The 22,465-nt window shown below is 51.8% G+C and overlaps 1 protein-coding gene across 2 annotated transcripts in view; it reads left to right on the top strand.

Annotated features, from left to right (window-relative positions):
- The window catches only part of FAM53B (family with sequence similarity 53 member B), a 118,781-nt gene that overhangs the window by 52,375 nt on the left and 43,941 nt on the right, over positions 1-22,465 (top strand). For both annotated transcript variants that reach the window (XM_054243436.2, XM_078346721.1), the window contains exon 4: positions 8,557-9,329. In XM_054243436.2, the coding sequence (XP_054099411.1) occupies positions 8,557-9,329 (773 nt within the window). The remainder of the gene's footprint in view (positions 1-8,556; positions 9,330-22,465) is intronic.

Genomic DNA, 22,465 nt, shown 5'->3' with positions numbered 1-22,465 from the left:
GCATTTTAATTATAAGCCCTTACTTTCAGGGTTTAATTACTTGGCTGTTAAAGTCTGCTCTGTACATAAAAGGGCTGTTCCCTGGGGCACTCTCTGTGTTAATTTCTACAGGGTAAACCAGTTGGCTGTGTTGAGCTGGGGAGGACTGAGAGATTTTGCTTTGAGATTTGGTAGCTTTTGGTCTTTAAACTCGGCCACTATTTGTCGGGGAAAGTGGAAAATGATTGCACTTGCAGGAAAAGGTGGCCTTCAGAGCTTGAGTGGTTTTGAATTCTTAGAACAAATAAACAAATGAATGAATCAAAATGAATAACAGCAATAACCAAATCAGAGCTTCTCAGGCCCAATTACTGGTCTCGGCCACTTCTTGTGTTTTTCAGAGACAGTCATTTTGAATGTGATCGTTGGGCCAGGTCCTCCAGTAAGAGACTGCTTGGTAACCAGTGTATGCTAGAACGAGATTTGTTTTCATTGAGAAAACATTACATCCATGTATAAGTATGTGTGTATATATATGTATATATATTATCTTTAAAGATTTGCTTTATTATTAGTTTATTTTTATTATGGTCATCTACGTGATTTTTAAAAATATCTAAAATTGTTTCTTCATCGACATAGGATATTTAAATTCTTCCTTGTACCATTCATTGGTTTCAGACAGTGTTTCTGGAATAAAGCACAGAATGGAAGTAGATGTAAAATGTGGTTGGCACATGATAGTGTTGCCAGTGACAAGTGAAATCAGAGCTTCCTGGGGCTGCCTTCTTGCCCAGGTTGGGCTGACTTGATTGGGAGGGGACCACAGTAGTGCCAGAGGGACAGGGAATGGCCACTGCCAGCCTGAGTGCCATGCCTTCCACATGGAGAGATGGTCACGTTAGGCAGCCTGGCCCAACTGCAAGAGTATGCCCTTGGGACTGCAGACTAGGTTGACGTCTGGGCTCTGTCATTTGCTGGATGTGTGTCTGTGCGGGAGATGGGACATTTTTCTGAAGCCCAGTTTCCCTGTCAGATGGGCATTGCTGTGACAACCCATGAGATGAGTCTCGTCCTTGGGATGCACACTCACGCTCTTTCTCAGCTAGAGCAAAGACCCTGTTGGAGTGTTAGCTGATTAGCAATGAATATGCATTTATTGACAGTTCCGTGAAAAGCTCTGCCTGCCGTCAATTCCCTCGTCTGTTTCATAGCGCCCAGCTTTGCTGTGCACCTCACTTGAGAGATGCATCACCAGCAGCTCCCCTTTCACGTGCTCTGGGCACACGCACAGTCGGGACGGAAAATCAGAGGAGATGGAGCACACTGACCTTGTTGTCCCTTCAGAGTTCCTGTTGCCATTGCAAATACTAGTTGCTCCCAGTACATTTATGGGTACCTGTGGGAGCTGGGGGGTGTAGATGGTGACACTGAGGCCCCTGTTCCCAGTGTTTCATGTGCTGTGGCTTTTAACCTTGAGGATCCCTCTGGGCATTTTTTGTAAGAGCAGAGACTTCCCAGAAGCAGTGGCAGCTGCCATGGGCCACCCCAACTCTGCTGGTAAGGGCAGGGCCCTGGATCTTTGTCCTTAGCAGTGTCTCTGTCACCTCCCAGAGGCCTGCACACCCGCCTTACTGCTTCATTGGATGTGGGGCCTGATGGAACATCCTCATCCCTTGTTCCTTCTGTCTTGTGTGAGGAACTCAGTGTCCTGTGTTGCTGTCCCTGAACCCAAGACACAGCTGCCATTTTATAGTCCATTCCAGGTGAGTGGGCAGGACCTGAAGCTGAGGCCCGGCAGGCAAAGCCCGAGGACCTTTTGTTCCTGACACAGTCTAAGTTGAGTCTCCTTCTGGTAATAGAGGCAAAGAGATTCTCCAGGGAGCCAGAGGCTCCAGAGTCCATTTAGAAACAGATGATACCATCGTGGGGGAGCTCGTGTCATTTCCCTGCTTGTGCCCTCCCACCCCCATGTTCTTTTCATAAGATCAGTTTAGCAAAACCACCTTCAGAAAGATACCTCGGCTCTCTTGATTTTCCCATTGAAGGATTGGTGGGCTTCTCCCCAAACCAAGCATAGAATCTTCGTGTCCCGAGGCCGAGTTAGCACAACCCAACCCACAGGGCAGGGAAGAGAGATTGTCAGCACAAGTAGATAGGTGTGAAATCTAAGAATGAGTCAGCTGGTCGGGATCTGACCGCAGGCTTGCTAATGGGGCATTTTGTATCTTGGTCTCTACATGAGGTGCTTAACCTTTTCTGAAAACCACATTCTGCTGTACTGAAAACAGCACAGAGCTCTCCAGGCCTCTAAAGCGCCTCTATCTTTTTAATATATGAAGGCTTATAGACCCCCAAGAATCTGGGCCTCGGGAATTTTCCTTCATATGTAAGGGTAGAAATGGAAATAATTTGAGGTCAGATGTTCCTCTAAGTGTTTTTCTTGCTTCTACCTCTAGGGTCTGTGCATTCCGCAGTCTTCTGCCCTTCTTAGTCACACGGTGGCAGGACCAGAGCCTTGTGAGTGCGAATTTGGGGATTTGGGTCCTTGTCTCTGTGTATGTAGGCATCTCCTTCTCCTGTTCTTTGTGGCATAATCAAAAGTTAGAAACTGCAAGCTCAGACATTGAACCTCAGCTTTGGAAGAGACCTTGGTCACCTAGTCTGTCCAAGACTGAGAGAGAACTGGGCCCCAGGACACTTGTGTGGCTCACCTTCCCATCTGCAGGCAAAGCCCCGTGTGTGTTTATGCTACACGCAAATATACATGCTGTCACATATGTATCATTTCAGACCTGTGAAGATATGCTCAGTGGGGACACGGAGAAGCTTTGTATGCCCTAAAGGCTAAAGCAACAGGCGCAGCATAGGACTGAATGGGCTTGTGCCATGCTCTCAGGCTGTGGGGCATCGCGCCCTGCTCAGGGCTCCCAGGGGCTTGGTGTCAGTCTGCAGGTGGATGGGGAGCCCCTCTGCCTAGCTTTGGGACACAGCTGATGGGCCACAGTGTGTTCTCAGGGAGAAAGTGGGAGGCTTCACACTCATCTTGTTCACAGTAGTAAGTTAGCCCCTCAGGCCTTTGCTGATGGCTCTCTATCAAGAGCATGTTGTGTAGCTTGAGAAGGAAGCCCTGAAGGTCCCCATCCTGTCCTGTGAAACCTCTAAGTTCTATTTTCCATAGTTCTACTTCCTGTAATTGGCCTAAACCAAAATATAAACACCAACTTTCAATGATGTTATGAAATCAAATTTGTAGAGACCAGAATTGTCGACCCTCCTGAAGCTTCTGGGCAGTGGTGCTGGATGGCCCCAATGGCCGCTATTCTGACAGATGTTTGAGAACTCAGGTCTCCATGTCATCTGCATTCCAGTGCCTACTCAGAGAGATTCTGATTTACCAAGTCAGAGATGGGGCCTAGAAATCTGCATTTTAACACAGCCCCAAATGATGCTCCTGTAGGTGGCCTAGAACCCACATGTTGAGAAATTCTAGTGCAGAGAAGCCAGGTTACCGCTCCAGCCGGATCCATGGAGGCTGGTACCCAGTTGCAGCTCTAGTTGAGTCAAGTCTCAGTTAGGAGAGCGTCTCCAATACTGTTAATTATCCGCATGATGACTGCTGTTTTTGAGAGCCTACTCTATACTCTGTACGAGATGCCTATTTAATTCTCATAATAGCTATGAGGATGAGTAACTGATAGAGCTGAGGTTTGAACCCAGGCCCTTGCCCTTTCCACTCCACCAAGTGACTGTTGCTCAGTGGACTCCTACATCCATGGCCATTGTGACTTCAAAGAGTTATAGTTGTTTGTGCAGAAGTGATATTGAACAGGGGGGCGGGGGCACACTGCATTCTCTTCTCAGAGGCCTACCAAGGCCCTTTGTATAGTGTGATGTCAGGGACTAGTGGTTGGGGCAGTTTGCCATTAAAAATTAGCTTCTATTCCTGTTTCTTTTGTCTGGTGATCTGACCCAATAAATTGCTTTCTGTTCTCTGAGCGAATGGGGAAAACATAGGGCTAAACATAGCCTTGATTGTTTTTACTTTTCTCGTATTGTGCTTCTCAAAGCGACAAAGATAGAAACAATTAAAATATGATCTGCCTGCAGGCTGCACAAGTGGCCACCTGGCTGATATTGATACCCAGTAGCAGTGCATTGCATTTCCAGAGTGTCTTAGACATGACTCTGCCAACCCACCTCCTGGCCGAGTCACACGTGGCCACATGGCCCAGGCGGGGCAGGTGGTTCAGGGCACAGCCCAGTTTGGACTTACCTGGCCAAGGAAGACTCACCTTTGCCAAGGCCAAAAGACACGTGAGTCCAAGGGAATGCCACATCCTCTTGTAGCTTTTATTTCAGTTTGCAACCCAGTCCTTCACACACCAGACTCTGGTCTGCTGTGTGCCCTGCTCTGTGCTGGGCTGGGCACCAGGGAGCCTCACTGGGACTGTGCTTGAGAGTCTGTGGCTTAGGAGGAGAAGTAGGTGTGTAAGCAGATCAGAATTACAGTTCAGGTGCACAGAGCTGGGAGAAGGTGTATCTCCAGAGGAGCTTTGAGTTGGCTTTTTAAACGAGGAGACTGTCTTGGTGAAAGGAGGATAAAGGCAGGAAATTAACATTGCAGGCCTTTGCAAAGGTGTGGGTGAGTGAAAGAGCTGATGTTTGGGGGAAGCTGTACTTCCCTTCACAGTTAAAAACTGACTGAATCCTCCCTCCAACAAAGAAATCTTATCTATGAGGCCATAGAGGCTTACTCTGTAACACAGAATGAGTAGGTCCTGTAGGAATTCATCATCTAGCTCTGATGTCCTGGGTTTTGATAGTTCCCTCAAGGCCCCGCAAGTGGGACTTCCAGACTTTCTGTACATAGATCTTACCCATGCTCGCTCCTGCAGTATAGTTATTAAACTTTAGTTTTATAAAGAATTGCTGGTGCATAAGAATTACTCTTTTGGGTTGTCTACACAAAGCTGGGGGAAGGAGGTGGACTTTGTGGGCTGGTTCAGGAATTCTTCAAGGATGAATTTGGTGCCGTGTGATTCTTTTCTGACCCTCACTGTCATAGGACGTTTGATACCTGGAGCACAGGGTTTGTTGACCGGAACAATGAGGAGATGGGCCCGGGTGCCGGTCTGAAATGCTTGCCTTCTCTCCCGGAAGCAGTGGGTAACAGCTGAAGGGAATGGGCCACAATAGGTACTAAGGTGGGGGCTTCAGAAAGTTCTCTAGAGGCAGTAAGGAGATAGGACTGGAGTAGGGAGGCCCTAAGGAGTCCCTTCAAGAAGCACAAAGATCGCAGGATGGCTGTGGGAATGGAAGGGCACTAGCAGATGAGAGAGAGGGTGTGTTCCTGTTTACCTGGCTCCCAATTCCCCTTTCTTCTCATGATTTCCCTAGAGGTGGGGAAAATTCCAGGCCAGTGGCACAAAAATGGAAGAGAAGATGGTATCCTCTGAGAGGGGGATTAACTCCTTTTTATCCCAGGTTTCCCTGAGACCTGACAGAGACACAGTCTGTGCCTTGGGCTCTGTGAGCGCCGGCCACCCTCACCGCTCCGTGCCAAGCCCATTGGTTTCCTCCTCAATCGGCCACATTCCTGCCCCATCTGGTGCCTCAGTGCCTTGTCCCAAAAGAGAAGTTAGTGGCCAGCGTTTTTGTACGGCAACTTCCTGAACACCCAGAGGAGCCAGCCCAGAGGAGGGCAGGCTGTAGGCCCCACCCCGACCCTGGCTCACTTCCTGAGTTAAGCAAGGGCACAGCACCCGTGGGCTTGGTGCCCCCCCGCCCCCCACATATTTGGTAATACATTTTTTCTCATAGAACATTTGGAGACTATAGAAAAAATAAAGAGAAAAAATAAATCAACCAGCTGTCTGCCAATCCGCTATTAACATTTTGGTTTATTTCCTTCCTAGCACAACATACACATTTTGCTAAGTAGGAATCACACCGTCTATACGGTTTCATATCCTGTTTCTTTACGCTTAGGTTTATACTCCTAGCATTTCCCCACATCATTTAATATTATTTGAAACTCTGCTTCTTCGTGCTCCGGGTTATTCCTTGGTAATTGATTTAACCAGCCCCTGCTGTAAGATGTTTGAATTATGTTTACCATTTTCATAAGCAGCATCATACATAAATCTTCACTTTCTTCTTAAGATAACTTTGTTTTCTTTTAAGTCAGATAACTGGGAATGTTGTGACTCTGTCAACAAAAGTTTATATTTCCTTTAATTTTACTTTATAGTTGGTCCTCGTGACTCATGCCTGTAATCCCAGCACTTTGGGAGGCCAAGGTGGGCGGATCACTTGAGGCCGAGAGTTTGAGACCAGCCTGGCCAACATGGTAAAACCCCATGTCTAGAAAAAATAAAAAAATTAGCTGGGTGTTTGATACATGCCTGTAATCCCAGCTACTCAGGAGGGCAAGGCACCAGAATAGCTTGAATCTGGGAGGTGGAGGTTGCAGTAAGCTGAAATCATGCCACTGCACTCCAGCCTGGGCGACAGAGCCAGGTCCTGTCTCAAAAAAAAAATTTTTATATTAGTTTATTGAACTTTCAGCTGCTGACTAGTGTCAAGCTGAAACTGATGTAACAGAATGGTGAATACCCAAAGGAAGTGGTTTCCTTGGGTGCTGAAGCATATTTGAATATCCTCATGCAACTTGCAGGAAGGTATTTTGGATGATTTTTGGAGGAGCAGATATGGAGGCCTGCCGTGGTCAGGGCCTGGGAAATCTGAGATGAGATGAGCAGTGTATGATGAATGAGTCGGATGTTCAGCGACAGTCCTGCTCTGTTGTAGCCGGCTTGCCTGCGCTGTTGTCTCCCTGCTGCATCTCCAGCTTCTGAGGCACTCCGTGAAGACAGCCTCTGGACAATTGCTTCCTGTATTCCCTCAGTCCTTATCTCATGACCTTGGCAGGATGCCCAAAAAGAAGGAGTACCACCGTTAGCTCTGCCTTGGCTTTTACTCTGAGCTCTGGCCCTCCCTTTGGGCTGCAGACCTCATTCCCCTTGAGCCAGTCACGTAGCTGCTGCTTGTAATGCTCCGCTGGGGTGTGTCTCTTGGTGCCCTTTGAGGAGTGGCCACTGGTAGAGGAGATAGGTTTGTAGTCCTTGCTGCCTCGAGTACTCATGGGTTAAGTCTCAGTTTTCTGCACCTGAGCACATCTTCCCTGACCCTTAAACTCCTTGAGGGCAGGGCCAGAGTCAGGCTCACCTGAGTCTACCTCAGCGCTGCAGTGTAGTATAGAAAAGGGCCTGTGCTCTGGGGCCTGACTGACGTGGGTGTACATCCTGTCAGGTATTAGCTGTGTGGCCTTGGGCTAGTTGCTCAATGTCCCCCAAGCCTCAGTCTCCCCATCTGGTCCATGACTGTACCTGCACACAGGGTGCTGTGTGGATGACACTGCCCAGGGTAAATGCTCAGTAGTGATCTGCATTGCCCTGAGACCAGTGTGCATTTGAATACCTCCGAGTAGCATTGCCGGTTTCACTTCTATTCTCTTGACTGGCTCAAGCCATCCGCATGTGCATGGTTTGTAAATATATATAGGTTCGAGGAAATAGTGCTAACAAGTTGTTCCCTGACAGCACGGCATATTTCCTAACTTTGCTTTTCTACTATAAACTGGAATACAGGAACTATGTCGAATTTATCTTGCATCTCTTAAAATTCCCAGCGTGGTACCTGATTCCATAGTAGAAAAATAGTATCTAGTTCTTGAATATTTCAGAGAAATAAAGGTTCAAGTGCAAATGTAGCATTTCATAGCAGGGTAGCTTATTTAGTCATGTATTCAAGTAAAGACCTGAATGCATAAGTTTAAGTGGTGCCCTTAAGTCTGTGAAGCCCAAGACTTGTCCTTACAGATTTCAATTGCTTTAAGTGAAAAATCGAGTGAACACAGAGAAAGTGCTGTGATCGGCAGCCATTGATGATGTTGGTGTTGAGCTTTTTGGTGGAGGTGACCTAAATCAGTATAAGCTCCAGCTTCTATTCTCAGCAAAAGCTTTAAAGGTGGAATTCGGGTGAACTAACCTGGCAGTGCCCCAGCCATCTTGTGTCCTTGGCCATCTGAGGTGTTGAGAGACATTTTTGGTTGTGGTCTTCTGCCAGGGCATCAAGTCCCAGTCCTGAGAGCTGCAGAGAACCTAGTGGCACTTAACACATGTCTTGTCCTGGCTCTTTTGCCCCCCAGGGCAGGATTCAGGGCGATTTGGTTTCCCATCCATAAGCTGAGAAGGCATTTTGGCTGAAAGTTTGCTTTGGATTCTCCTGGGAGGCAGTGTGGTACACTGGAAAGAAAACCCTATCAGGAGTCCCAGGGGTTTATCAGTTCTAGGCCCTGCTCTGCTTCCACTTCCAACTCGAAGCCTTGGGATTCACTTCCCCTCTCTGGGCCTCAGTTTCTCATCTGTAAAATGAGGTTGGACTGGATGGTTTCTAGGAGTCTTTTGGCTGTTAAGATGCTGTGTTTGAAATGGGTTGTTGGTGTGGAGATAATAGAGGGCTGGAGTGAAGGCCTTCTCAAATTCTGTTTTCTCCTTGTCATTTATGAACCAGAAAATGACAGATGGCGAGACTTGGACAGGAAATGCCCTCTTCAGATTGACCAACCGAGCACCAGCATCTGGGAATGCCTGCCTGAAAAGGACAGCTCACTGTGGCACCGGGAGGGAGTGACCGCCTGTGCTGTGACCAGTCTGATCAAAGACCTCAGCATCAGTGACCACAATGGGAACCCCTCAGCACCCCCTAGCAAGCGCCAGTGCCGCTCACTGTCCTTCTCCGATGAGATGTCCAGCTGCCGGACATCATGGAGGCCTTTGGGCTCCAAAGTCTGGACTCCCGTGGAAAAGAGACGCTGCTACAGCGGGGGCAGCGTCCAGCGCTATTCCAACGGCTTCAGCACCATGCAGAGGAGCTCCAGCTTCAGCCTCCCTTCGCGGGCCAATGTGCTCTCCTCCCCCTGTGACCAGGCAGGACTTCACCACCGATTTGGAGGGCCGAACTGCCAAGGGGTGCCAGGCTCAGCCCCCTGTGGACAGGCAGGTGACACCTGGAGCCCTGACCTGTGCCCCGTGGGAGGGGGCCGGCTGGACCTGCAGCGGTCCCTCTCCTGCTCACACGAGCAGTTTTCCTTTGTGGAATACTGTCCTCCCTCAGCCAACAGCACACCTGCCTCAACGCCAGAGCTGGCGAGACGCTCCAGTGGCCTTTCCCGCAGCCGCTCCCAGCCGTGTGTCCTTAATGATAAGAAAGTCGGTGTTAAAAGGCGGCGCCCTGAAGAAGTTCAAGAGCAGAGGCCTTCTCTAGACCTTGCCAAGATGGCACAGGTAAGAGTCCTGGCAGCCTGGAATCACCTTGGTGCTCACTGGAGCCTCTGCTGGTTCTGGGCCATCCTAGACAAGCGTAGGACTCTGGTTTCCGAAATACTCAGGAGTCGGTTAGTTTCTTTGTTCTTTAAACCTGTTCAAAGAAAGCTTATTTCCAGTTGGTTTTAAAAAAATGTATTTTTCTCTCTATTTACAACCAAATATTCCCTTTCACTGTGAGCTCAGTGCTAGGGGTACAAGGGCAGGCAGATGGTGAGAGGCGGGGCGTTGGTGGGCAGACTCAGGGACCAAACACTGGGAATCCCCTCTGGCCCTTCACTGGAGCCGTCTCTCCCAGGAAGCCACCCCTGTAGCTGCTGCAGGAAACATTCACACACACACTGGGATTCAGTGTCCCTTGGATGATGCTGATCCTGAGATTGGGCTTGTGGGTAATGGTTGCTGAGAGCTAGTGACTGGGGGCAGTTTATTCCTTAGATTAAACTCTTGAAATATGAGGCCGTCGAGAAGTTGTGATCAGTATCCTCTGAGCTGCCTCTGCAGTCATCCTTGCCCTTCACTGTAGAGGAAGTCTCTGGCCACATGCCCCTGTCACTTGGACTTTATCCTCTGTCTTGGAGCCCTGCCTTGTGCTAACGCTGATCTTGGATATTGATTTGAATGAGATGAACTTGGAGTTAATACTCCGTCATCAGTGGAGTCTCTGAGCCTGCTGCATCTGGTTGTGGCTGGGGATGGCAAGGTGATCATGAGGCCCAGGAAGTGGTGCTGGCCCCTGTGACCTCTTGGTTCTGTGTTCATTCAGGAGGCTGTCAGTTGCTTAATGCCACGGTCTGACCATCATCTTTTCTGGGCTTGTTTATTGTAAACATTGGTCCTCACTGGGTCTGAGGGTGAAGATCTTGTTGGTGAGGTTGGTTTCAGAGGGGCTGGCCTTGGCCGGATCCAGGGCAGGCAGGATCATTGTGCTCACTGTGTTTCAGGCGGGCATAGCTGACTTCCTTCATTGCCCGATGTTGTTTTCTCAGTTGGGTCTTCTTTCCTTTTACAAAGTAAGTGCAGTTTCTCTTCATAGGGTTTTGCCCCTCTCTCCTTTAGTTCCTACTCCTAACATAGAGGTCTACCCGAAGGGAAGAGGTGCAGGTGTCTTAGGTCCAGAGCATACCTGGCCCCGAGTCCAGACTTTCTGGCCACCTTTGTTCAGGAGCCTGGGCGCTGGCTGGGGCAATAGGAGGGCAAGATGGTGGTGTGCTTGTGCCTCCTCTGTGCCGGTGCGGTCCGCTTGGGGGAGGGCCCGCGGGGCTGTGGGGCGGAGCTGCTGCCCCTCCTCATCCAGTTTCTGTTCCTTCCATTGCGGCTCCAGGCGTGTGCTGTTCTCTTTCCTGCATAGTGGACGTTTTTGACTTTACTAGCTAGGACAGGGATTGAGCACATTTATTGGATACCAAGAGGAATTTCCCTTCTCTAGAAAAATTTACATAGGTAAAAAGGCTGGAGAGGTGACAGATTTGGCTGACTTCTGATGAAAACCCAGAGTCCAGAGTTCTGGGCATGATAATGGCTTCAGTTAAATTTTTAATGCTGAGCATATTTTATTACCTAATAAGCTAGATAGGTAATAAAAACAACATACATGTTATTATATTTTACTAGCCATAGTTGGAACAACACCACTGGCATCATTGGAGACATTTCCTGACCTCATTTGGTGAGAAACTCTTTAAAACTATATTGCTCAGAGGGGCTGTGACCAGTTGTATAGATGGCTTCGTTGGCTCCAGGTGGGCCTGCTGGATCTGGGCAGGTGCATGGAGCCTGAGGAGCCTGCTCTGGTTCAGCCTCTCTGTCCTTGGCTGCTTTCTTGGCAGTGGGTCTCGGGCACAGGAAAAGTAGAGAGGGGCCTCTGGGAAGCATGTGTACCCAAGGCCTGTGGTCAGAGCCCTGAGGCTGGGCCTGTGCATGCTGAGCCATGCCCACACCAGGAGTCTAGATCCTGGCCAGCCCTCTCTCCATCATGCTCTGCCATCAGATGATCTCTAGCCTGGGGAGGTGAGCCTTGCTTTTCTATGGGGCCCTGAGAACGAGGCCTATAGGGTATCCCTGTGTATTTGTCAAGAGCCCTGGACAGTGCAGGGCCTCGTGCATGGGAACCTGATGAGCTGGGTGTGTCGCTGGTGTACAAGGACTGACATGTTGCCAGATAGCCACTGAGGTGGGACCACTGGCCACAGACCCCAGCATCTGTGTGCTGTGGCTTCACTCAACATTTGGGACCACCAAGAAGGGGGTGGGGCCTGCCCTGCATGCCCATGGAAGCAAGGCTTTGAGTTGGGCTTTCCATATCTTTGGAAGGGAAGGCTTGCACCAGATGAGGCCCACTTCCTTCTGCTGTGCTCTGGCCTCCCTTTCCTGGGCCTTTTGATCTCAGTTTATACCTTTGCCTTTGAGGGGTGAGAGCTCCACTCGTGCATCCTTGTAAAGGCGCCCTTCGTCTGTGGGTTCTGAGGCCAGGTGTGTGAGAGCCTCAGGTTAAAGGTACAGACAGGCCTTTTCACTTAGACCTTTGGAGCAGCTGGCTGTTATGAAAAGCCACAGCTTCCCTAGAGGCCCCACCTGGGTCCCAGAGCAGACCTTGAGGGTGTGCTTGAGAACATGGGGGCTTCCTTCCCTCTGGCCATGATTCGGTGTAGCCAGTTGGACTGTGCTAGCTGGAACCCCTCCAACCCGCCAGCAGGAAAGGGACCAGGGAGAGAACCCGAGAGAGTAAGAGGGCTGGAAGCGCTGAGGTCCCAGGCCCTGCCCTTCTCTGTATCCACAGTTGAGTCCCCCAGGAGCAGGCGCCCTGGGTGTAGACTCTGTGCAGGGGATGTCAGGAGATTTGACCTCAGAGGTTGGCCATTCCAGTCCCTCCTGAGGAAACTGAAGCTCTGTTGGTCCCTCTGCCCACCGTCTGGGCGTGGTGCTCACTTTTGGGTCTGCATTTAGAAGGTGACATTTGACAAACCAGAAGGCCTCCAGAGGTGGGGCCCAGAGGCTGGAAGCCCTGGGCAAATTGCTTAACATGTGGGAGGACAGGACTGTGGGAGGTACAAGGGAAACGACGTGTGTGGAGAATGTGCTTATGTGGACGTGTGTGTCAGTCCATATGGGTGTGTATCTGTAGCTGTGTGTGTGTATCCACATCTGTTGATATGTGTATGTGTGTATCTGTATCTAAATGTACACACACGCCGCACCCAGTGCACTGGCCAGCCCAGGGTGGGTGCTGACAAACACCTGTGATTATCGTCACAGTCACAGGACTTGGAGGAAAGGTGTGGGCTGCTTCTGGGTGCCAGAGGCAGAACTAGGAGCAGAGGGTGGACGTTCCTGGGAGGTGACCTCAGTCTGCTGTGAGAATGCCTTCTCTTCATCCACCGTTTTCCGTTTCCATCCTCCCATTTCTGTTCATGCCACTTTGTCTTGTTTGTTCATGTTTTTGCCTCATCGCTTTTCTTTGGTAAATGGGAAGGAGGCCTGCCCTGTGGCTCAGCTCAGCCTGCGGTCAGCTCTGTTCAGAGCCCAGGGTTATGAAATGGTGACGGAATCAGATTTGCACCCCTCGCCAGAGGAAGTTGGCCGTGTGTGAGCATTCTCATGTCTGTCGCCCTTGAAACTAGGGTGGAAATATCCCAGGGGCCCACTGGCCACCCCACCCCTTCCGAGCCCATGCCTGGGGCGCAGCTGTCCCGTTAACGGCAGTGGGGGCTCTTGTCTCTCGGGGATGAGATGCCCTTGGTGGGGTGTAGACATTGCTTTCAGGTGGTCTTTGCTCATGTCTTCTTAAAACCCCGGTGCCAGGAGAGCAGGCAGAGCTGCTGAATGAAGCTGCAGGTGAGCAGGCCGTCTGGGTCCTCAGTTGGGGAGGTTGAATAGTGAGGAAAGCCCTACTGGGGGGAATGACACAAGGACCTAGTGCAGCAGTGTCCGCCCTCCCTGGACTTGTAATTACAACCACTCGGTTCCACAGAGCAAGTTGCCCTCAGGCAGCTCAGAGGACTAGTTACACTGTGATCCCTGCTCCAGCTGGCTCCAGGACCTCCTGCACAGCCTGCCTCCTCACGTGCTGTTTTCGTCCCTTCTGGTTGCTGTTCTCTGTGGAGCTGTAGCCTTCCTTTTGCAATATGACAATGTGTGCCATTGAGGGCAGGGCCCAGCCTGAGGGTGTGAGTTGTTTATTGGCAGGACTTTGCTGACATTTTCCTTACTGCTTTTTTGAGACCTGGTTTGACCACCCAGCACTGGTTGGCTTCCAGCAAGACTTGAGCTATAGGCGGCCATTTAGACATGGATCACATGTATATGAGCGAAGATTCAGAAAAGAGCAACAATGAAAAAGATCACTCATTGAATGCAATCCCCTGGTGTCACAGTCCCTGCTGTATTTTTAACTCCAAGCTGGTCATCTTGAAAGAGCAACAAATTGTATTTCTCAGCAGTGCTTCAAACAGAAGCAAGATGTTTGTGGGGAGGGGTTGGGATGCCGAAACAGAGGTTTGATTGATTGCAGCTGCCCACACACCAGGCCCGAACCTCCCTCAGCAGGCCTCAAACAGGCAGCAACTGTTGTGTTAGCAGATGTTTGAGGGACCGTGAAAGCTGGCCAGGGGCAGTTTGGGGTAGAAAAGAAGCATGAGGTAGAAACCAGCATGCCAGCACGTCTTTGGGAAGCCTCTGAGAGCCGTGTTCCTGGGGATGAGTCCAGGAGACCTGGGTGGGCAGGGCCATGGGGGCTGCGCAGGATGGGGGCTGCTGCGGGAAGTCATGAGAGCTTGTGCAGACGCTCATCGGTGACCGGCAGCTCTTTGCTGGATGGGTCCTGCCCAGGTGAAGCCCCCAGCCAACTTCCACTTTCCATCTTTTGTGCTGGTGGGGGCTGCCTCTGAGGGACAGTGGCCCTTCTTGGTCACCATGTGGGGTGGCTGCATGACTTCTTGCTCAGGCACCCCCAGCAGCTGCAGGCCAGCTGTGCCTTTCCTTGCCAACTTCCTGTGTGGCAAGCCCAGCTTGCCCGCGCCTTTGTGGCTTTCTCGTGTCCACCCTGCCAGTGGCTGTTCCCCTTACAGCTGCCTAGGGCTCCCGCTGCCCTGCACCCTCAGCACCCTTCCTCTCAGGGTGGGGAGCTGTGCCAACGGCAAATAGAGGACTTCAGAGGTGGAACACCCCTTATAACATGACTGCAAACAGTGTGAAGATCTGGTGAGACAGAGAGACATGGAAAGCCCTAGAAAGCCCGTTGGAATGAAAGAAATGCTAAATACAAGTAAAGGCAAAAACTTTTGTGGGCAGGCACATGGGAATAGTTGCCTCTGACCTGGAGATAGTTAGGATAGTCTTGAACAAAGGAAGAGTGCCACTAAGACCTGGACTGTCAGAGTTTAGGGACATCAAGGGGGCAGCTTTGGGTGCTGAACTAGCACGCCTCCTTCCGTGCTCTTGACAGACATGGCTAATCAATCATGGCAGTCTTTTCAGGGGAACTTAGCAGAGGTCTTAGGATCCTCCCCTTGTCAGCCTTGGCGGCCATTGCTAATTCATGAGTAATCGAACGTCATCTGCCATCTCTGTTCTAATCCATCCCCTCACTTGAGGATGAGGCCTCTAGAGTCCAGGGAGAGTTGGGGCCTTGCCCAAAGTCACATGGTGAGGTGCCCTGGAAAGTGGGAGCCCTGGCCTCCTGACCCCGGCTCAGTGCTCCCCTGCTGTGCTTGGTCCTGGGTGACGACCACTGAGCAGGCCCTTCGGGAGAAATGCTGCCCATGGGACATAGAGAGTGTGGCAGAGAGAACTGGGAGCTGTGGAGTCAGATAATTGGGGCTGTGTCCCCATTCTGCCACTTTTGAGCTGTGTGCCTCGGGCCTCATGTCTGTGTCTGTAAAATGGGAATAACTGTGCCTGTTTCTCATGAGTGTGGGAGGAATCACGTGACATGGATCTGACACACAGCTGGCACTCAACGGATGCCAGCTTTGATGAACAAAGAAAACCCAGGCCTGCTGCCGCCTTTCTCTTGTCAGTCCCTCTGCTGCTCTGGGCAGCCACTCTTGTTGGGCCGGGATCCTGCCACCTGTGGCGCATGCTGGCATCAGAGTTCCAGGAGACTCGCTTCAGCTCTAGTCCTTGTCCCTGCTTTCCTCCCTTTCTTTCCCTCCCTCTCTTCCCTTTCTTTTGACAGAGTCTTGCCCTGTTGCCAGGCTGGAGTGCAGTGGTGAGATCTCGGCTGACTGCAGCCTCCGCCCGGATCCCTCCTTGCTGACTAGTCTCGGCCCTCGGCTTGCACAAGCAATCTGCTTAAGGTCATTGGGATCGGGGCAAGTGTTGACATAGTAGCTTTGATCTCCTGGGGTGGAGGAAAATGGGAGTTCATCTGGGGCCTGCTATGGAGGCAGCTTTTAGTGCCACTTGGTGATTTCCGTGCTTCAGTTGGAAGCCGTCCTGAACAGAGAGTGTTTGAGAAGCTAGGAGGTTTGGACTCTTTGAAGTAGGGGCCTTTTCCAAAGCCAGCTGCTCAGATGAGAGCCCCGGGCATGCTGGGAGCGCTCTTGGTTTACCAGGCCCTGCTCTGGTACTGGCAAAGAGGCTTGGGAGACCCAGCCTATGGGCTGCAGGGAGAACGAGGCCTTACCAGCTGAGGCCTTGCCACATCTGAGGACATGGCCAGTTTTACTTCGTGGAAGCCAGAGTAAGAAAGGCCTGTGGGTCAGCTGGCTGCCCCTTTGACGGTTCAACTCCAAGGGCCCACAGAGGAGAGTTTGGAGAAACCCTCATGTCATTTTCAGGCTGCTGAAGGAGAAACAGAGAGCATGGGCTGAGACAAGGAGACAGGGCTGGTGGAAAGCAGGGCCTCAGGCTGGAGCCCTGCCCGTGGAGTGAACTCCATCCTCACCCTGAGCAACTTATGGAACCTCTTCATGGCTCAGTTTCCCCATCCACGAGGACGGGTGGTACGCCTTCTCGTTGCGTTAAATGTCTCATTCATTAAATGAGTTCATTTGTATGAAGTGCTTGGGGCTTAGTTCTATGTGCACAGGACACGTGCTCAGAAAGAGTCGGCTGCCATATTGGGAGTTGCACTTTAGGAGTAAGGAGAGAAATTTGGCAAAAGGTGGGAACTGCTCCTCGTCAGCATGAACCAGCCTCATGAATTCCTCAGGAATTCCTTGTCTCTGTAGCGCTGTGCTGTGCCACATCCCTGCTCCCCAGAAGGAGGCCTCGTTTGAGGGCATGGCGGAGTTGCTGAGCTGTGCTGCAGGGGTGTGAGTCCAGGGCTCTGTAACTCTGCGAGCTGGGTCTCGCCTTGTTGCCTTGTGGTAGAGGCCTCTCATGTCCTAAGGGAAACAGAGGTGGACTGTGGTTGGCACAGAGCTGTGCTTGGAGTCAGAAGACCTGGGTTTGAGAGGCTGTCTGCCACCCAGCCGTGTGGTGACTGAGCCGCTTGCCCTGCATCTCTGAGCCTGGGCTTTCTGACCTTGCGTGCATCTGCGCAGGTATCGCCATGGGTGTCAGAGTTGTCTGGGAAGCCAGTACACTGCAGGTTCCTAGACCTTGTCCCAGAGAACCTGAATTAGCAGGTCTAGGGCAGAGCCCCAATACCTTGGGATCTCAGAAGTTCCCTGGGTAAGTCTGGGACTTGAGGGAACAGCAGAGATGGGCATATGACCATCCCGGTGATTCCACAGATGCCCAGGGACCAGATGTGGAGGGACCATGTGGAGATGGCGTTGAGAGTTCAGGCCCTTAGGAGGTGCCAGCTCCACCTGGATTAGGAAGGGCCTGACCTGGAGGAGGGTCAGGTCCTAGGGCAAGTGCCCCCTGAGCTACTGTGCCCAGCAGAGCAATGGTGTCCCCTCCTGGCAGTGAAATATTCCACGCAGGAGGGCTCAGGGTTGGCTTCTGCTGAGTTGAGTGCAAGGAGCTGCTTCAGAAATGTCTGGAAAAACTGTTCTGGTACCTAGCGTTGAAGATTTCCAGGGCAAGTTTTTATGGGTGGGTTGCTAAGGGCAAGTTCCACATCGGTGTTTCACGTCCTGTCCTGTGTGCAGCGGCAGAGGGAATGAATGACTGGGAACCCTGGGTGCAGGGTGGAAGCATCAGAAGGTTTTAAGCAGGGAGCAATAAAAAGCTCCATTGGGACGACGGTGAGCAGCATAGACTGTAGGTTCTGGGGGAGATCGGGAGGCCAGTCAGGAGGCTACTGGCAAACATGAAGCTGGGCTGGATGAGGGTGGGGGCAGTGGAAGTGGTGATAGGCATAAGGGGCTCGAGAAATGTTCTCTTGGTGAAAGCGGCTGGGCTGGCTGAAGGGTTCATCTTGTTATTGGCTTCCAGCTCCTCCTAGTCATAGGCTTCACTGGGCAGAGAATCAACCCTCTAATCCCCAAAGGCGGCAACTTTCTTTAGGCTGCCCTGTTTAGTGTTTGCTGATCGGAAGTCCCTCTTGTTACCTAACCTGCAGTCCTCACTTTGACTGTATTTCTTCTTGATCTGTCAGTAGTAGAAATGCAATCTAGTGGATCACCATGACCTGTTTTGTCTCCGTGTGAAGGTATCCACGGGACCATCTTACCCACAGTGCTTGTGCGTCTGTGATCGCTAGCCTTGCTGCTCCTTCCCCCTGTGGAGGCCCCGTTTCTGATCCTTTCCTGTCAATTCTCAGTTTGCAAACCTCTGACTCCTTTGCCCAAGCGTTTCTGTTCTTGTCTACTTAAAAGTGGCTGCCCATTCTGAACTCTGGGCTGGAGAAGGGCTGGGGGAAGCTTAGGGCCATAGGAAGACTCTTTCATGGTTTCTAACATGTGTCATGCTGGATCTTGTCTCAGCTGTACCACACCTGGTCAGTGTACAACAGCTGGGACAGCAGCTCCGGGAAACAAGGGGCCTGTGATGGCCTCCTCGATTCTCCTAATGAAGCCGAGTAATCTCCAGCTTGGCCTCAGAGGCTGCAGGGAAAGGAACGCCTGGCAACCCCAGGAGGATTTTGGTGTTCCTTGCCTTACTTTTGCTTCCTTATCCGAGACACCCAGAGATGGACCTCCCAGCCTGAGGTTAGCATGGTGCCTGCGGGCTGTTGAGAGCCCAGTGAGGGCCAGAGCAGGAAGCACAAAGAGTTGTGTCCTTGAGATGGACATGGCATGGAGACAGCTGCGCCCAGAGCTGAGCATGGCTGGCGCCTGACTGGGCCTTTTCCCGACACCGTGCAGGCAGCATGAAGCCTTTACCTGAGCCCACTTTGCCTTTGGCAGCATGGTTCTTTGTCACCCCAAGCACTGCATCGATGGAGAATTTCTCCTGCTGACAGGAGCCCATTTATCTACTATTTTTGTGGTATCAGCCATCCGAATTCCCACTCTTCCTTGCAGCTTCAGGCAACAGTCGAGAAACCAGAAACCAAATGCCACACGAAGAACACAGCCTTTGCTGCAGTCCCCACGCTGATGGGAACTTGGTTCGACTAGACTCAGAGTGGGTGTTAATTGCCTATTTATTGGCCAAAAGATTAACAATGCCTCCTTTGAAAGTCAGACATCGTAGTGCTCTTGGATAATTCCTTTTTGGGAGGGGGAGGAGTGGCTTAAAAAAATATCTCTTGAAAAGCAAAAGAAACGATTGGTTCCAAAATATAATGCAACCACCAGAAGCTTAATCTGTGGCAGTAATGGCGAGCTTACATTAGTAATGTGTCACCAGAGGTCATCAGGCACCCCACCCCTTCCCTGGAGTGGTGGGGAGGCAGTGCTGGAGGACCCCCTGCTTCCCTGCTGGAGCTCTGTGCCTGGAGCGGGTGAGGCAGGCCTCCCTGGACCAGCCAGGGCCTGTCGGAGACAGAAACCAACCCGTTAGATCCAGGCGAATTCACCGTGAACAGTGGTTAACACAGTTTCTGAAGAATTAAAAAGCGAAGAAGAGAAAACAAAGTGCTAATATCCCGCAGGAGCAGCTACAGGCGAGGGGACCCCTCCTGCTCCCGGCAGAGACTGCACTTCTGAATGCTTGGCAGCTTGGAGTCCACTGGCCCCACAGCGCTCGGACAAGACCTCAGAGGCGGGGGTGCCGGCCAGCTGGTCCCGCAGAAAGGGAAGGCGATGAAATTGGTTCTGTGAATGTTGGAAATGCAGCAAACGGGAAGCAACTGCTGTGAATGGAGCAGATTGTTCCTGCAGGTCCTGCAGCATGGCGGTGTGACGGTGACAGCACAGGAAGCAGACGAGGAGACGCACAGCCGTCACTGTCCCCCAGCCTCGCTCTGCTCAGCATCCTTCTGTCAAGTACTGTCTAACATTTTCCAGTGGGGCTGGGGATCTCCTCTAATGCACGTCACGGCTCCGTCCCAGTTCATTCTTCACTCAGCAGATCATTGCCTAGAGTGTGCTGGCCACCTGGCACTCAGCTAGGCCCTGGGCATGTTTCTGCAATGCAGAAAGTGGGTGGATGGATGACAGGCGGGGCTGTTTCAGTTGGCGATATGTGCAATAATGAGAATCCAGCAGGTCAGTGTGGTTTGGATCTCCAGGCAGGATGAGAGGGGGTAGAAGTGGAAGGTGGCCAGCTTCAGATTGGAGGGCCAGGGAGGCCTTGCTGAGGAGGTGACACTGGCACAAAGTCACAGATGATGAGATCAGCTTTGCAGAGATGATCAGGGAGAACATCCTGAGTAGAGGGAAGGCAAGCCCGTGCAGTGCGCAGCGAGGCAGGGGTGACTGGGGTTTCTGGGTCGGTGGTGCCATCATGGTCTGCCTTGCGGGCTGGGGTAAGAAGTGGGCTTTTTGCTTGGAGCCCAGGGTTGGAAAGCCATTGGGGTTTTGGGGCCAGGATCTGATGGGATGCTCAGTCACCTGCCTTACCTGACTGCTATGTGTATTTTCCACCTTGGGGGTTTGACCACAGACAGTCCCAAAGAAACTGGTGCAAGGAGGTCATGGGCAGAAGGCACATGATGAGCATGAAAGCTACCAGAGAGACACTTAAGCAGGGCCCCGTTGTCGGGGGGAGGCTTGGAGGAAGTTAGGCACCTCTGCAAGTGCCTGTCATGGTGAAGAGAGTCCCTCCCACCCTCTCTTGCTGAACAGTGGCAGCGAGTGGCCTGAGGCTCATGGGGGTGTCTGAGTCCTCCCCTCCCTTATCTGCACACGCATCAGCCTGACCCTGGCTCTGGGAAGTGGGTCACCAACTCCTAACCTGTGCAGGCCGGTGTTTGCAGGGCGCCCTCCCTCAGTTGTGTGGTCCTCTCACTGACCCTGAGGGACTCCTGTCCTACTTTTCAGGGAGGAAAATGGAGTGCCGAGGCCATGTGCTCACTGGCTGCGTGGCAGAGGGCTGAATGGACCCCACTCGCTCTTTGGCCTCTACAGCCTGTGGGCACCCATCTCCATAGGGCTGCCTTCCTGGGGTGACTCTCCCAGCACATGTGAAGCACAGGGTCCAGGGACATCTGGTATTTGCCCAAGGCTTTGGGTTCAATGATGGTGGGTACGGCGACATCCTTACAGGGGCTGCTCACAGCCTTTGGTCCAAGGGCCTGGTACTCAGAATGTGTGGCTGTTACTTATCACATCCCCTGTGCCCAAAAACTGATGGATCATGGAAACCCCAGTGGCCCTGACTCCTCCTCCCAGCCCTTGAGCAGACTCTGCATTTCCTGAACTGTGAGCGGGTTGGTAAAGCTGGGCACCGGGCCATAGAGAGGCTCTGTGGTCAGCACCATGGCCTCTCTGGAAGAGCGCTTTAGTTCTGCCTGGCCCTGTGGTTCAGCTGTCCTGTTATGTAAGTCCAGGACATGAGAGAGAAGGACCCAAACATCTGGCGCTCTGCCACACTGAGCCGAGGCGCATGGACAGTGCAGGTGACATCCCTCAAGTGGATGTATCCAATATTTGAAATAATCCTTACTGCCCGTAGCAGAACCTTTACGAACCATTTTTTTGGTGACTTTGCAGAAGACCTCTGAGCCTTTGGCCACTGCCTTCTACATCCCACACCCCACAAAACAGCTTGTCTTGAATGGTGGAGAGGAGGTCCAAGCCAGCCCTGCATTTTCCCCAGGCCAGGGGTCTGGCTGGGCTCTGCCCTCGGACCTCTTGGCTGCTGCTTCAGAGGCAGCACTGGATGCCTCCACTCACTTCCCTCCCCGAGGGGCACCTTTGGAGTGACCGGCACAGGCCTCGGGAAGGAGTGGCAGGAAAACCTGGCATTCTCTGTTCCAGAAGGAAAAAGCCTACTAGTGCCCATACTTGAAACTTGGTACACAAGGGAAGGTGGTTTGAGGGCTCACTGTAACAGCGGCTCTGCCATGCCATGCCAGGCCTGGTCTGTGTCACATTTGCTCCTGTGCCTGCTCTGCCTCCATGAGATCCCTTCTTGCCTCATAGCCCCATTTCCCATCTGCCTCTTTCCTAGAGTGTCTCCCCCAGGAGGATAAGACAAGGAGAGGGCTCTCGTGGGCTGTCTGGGCCTTGTCGTGCCTTTCTGGCTTGGTACTGTGTGTCCCCTGTGGAGGACAGATCCCGTTGGGGGCTCAGTGCTGCGCTATTGTCCAGGCAGTTCTCAGTGAAATTGCACATGCCTGTATCCCCCTTGCTAGCTGGTAGTCAGCTTTAAGCAAGCCTGATTCACCTTGAGAGTTTTCATCTCACTGTAATCTAGAACAATCTTGGACCCCAGAATTTTCTGAGAATTGATGGGAGATAAACATGGGAACAAATACCGAGGCAGGGGAGCCAGTGGCAAGAAAGACCCTGCTTTGGAGGTGCAGTCCTGCTCAGAAGCAGCTTAGGCGAAGGGGCGAGACGGCCATGTGTTTGGGGAGAGCCTTTCAGCAGATGTGGGCTGATTATGCAGCATTAACTGTTTGGCAAGAAAGAGGAGCTCATCAGAAATGGTGTGAGGTTAATTGTCACTCAGCAGAGACACCAGATCTTCAGCTTGAATCACACAGGGAAAACTGAGCAAATATGCATGCCAGCATCTGCTCCAAACCTAGGGCAGCAGGGAATGAAGGCAGTGTCTGGCCTGGGTCCCCTTCTGGGAGGAGTCTGGGCTCCGGAGATAGGTGGGCATGGAGTGCAGTTCTGGTGTGCCCTCACCAGCCACGTATCCCAGAG

Source organism: Callithrix jacchus, chromosome 12 (genome assembly GCF_049354715.1).
Source record: "Callithrix jacchus isolate 240 chromosome 12, calJac240_pri, whole genome shotgun sequence".
NCBI classification, from domain to species: Eukaryota; Metazoa; Chordata; class Mammalia; order Primates; family Cebidae; genus Callithrix; species Callithrix jacchus.
Note: the sequence above shows the minus strand (reverse complement) of the source record. Positions and strands in the feature narration are given on the sequence as shown.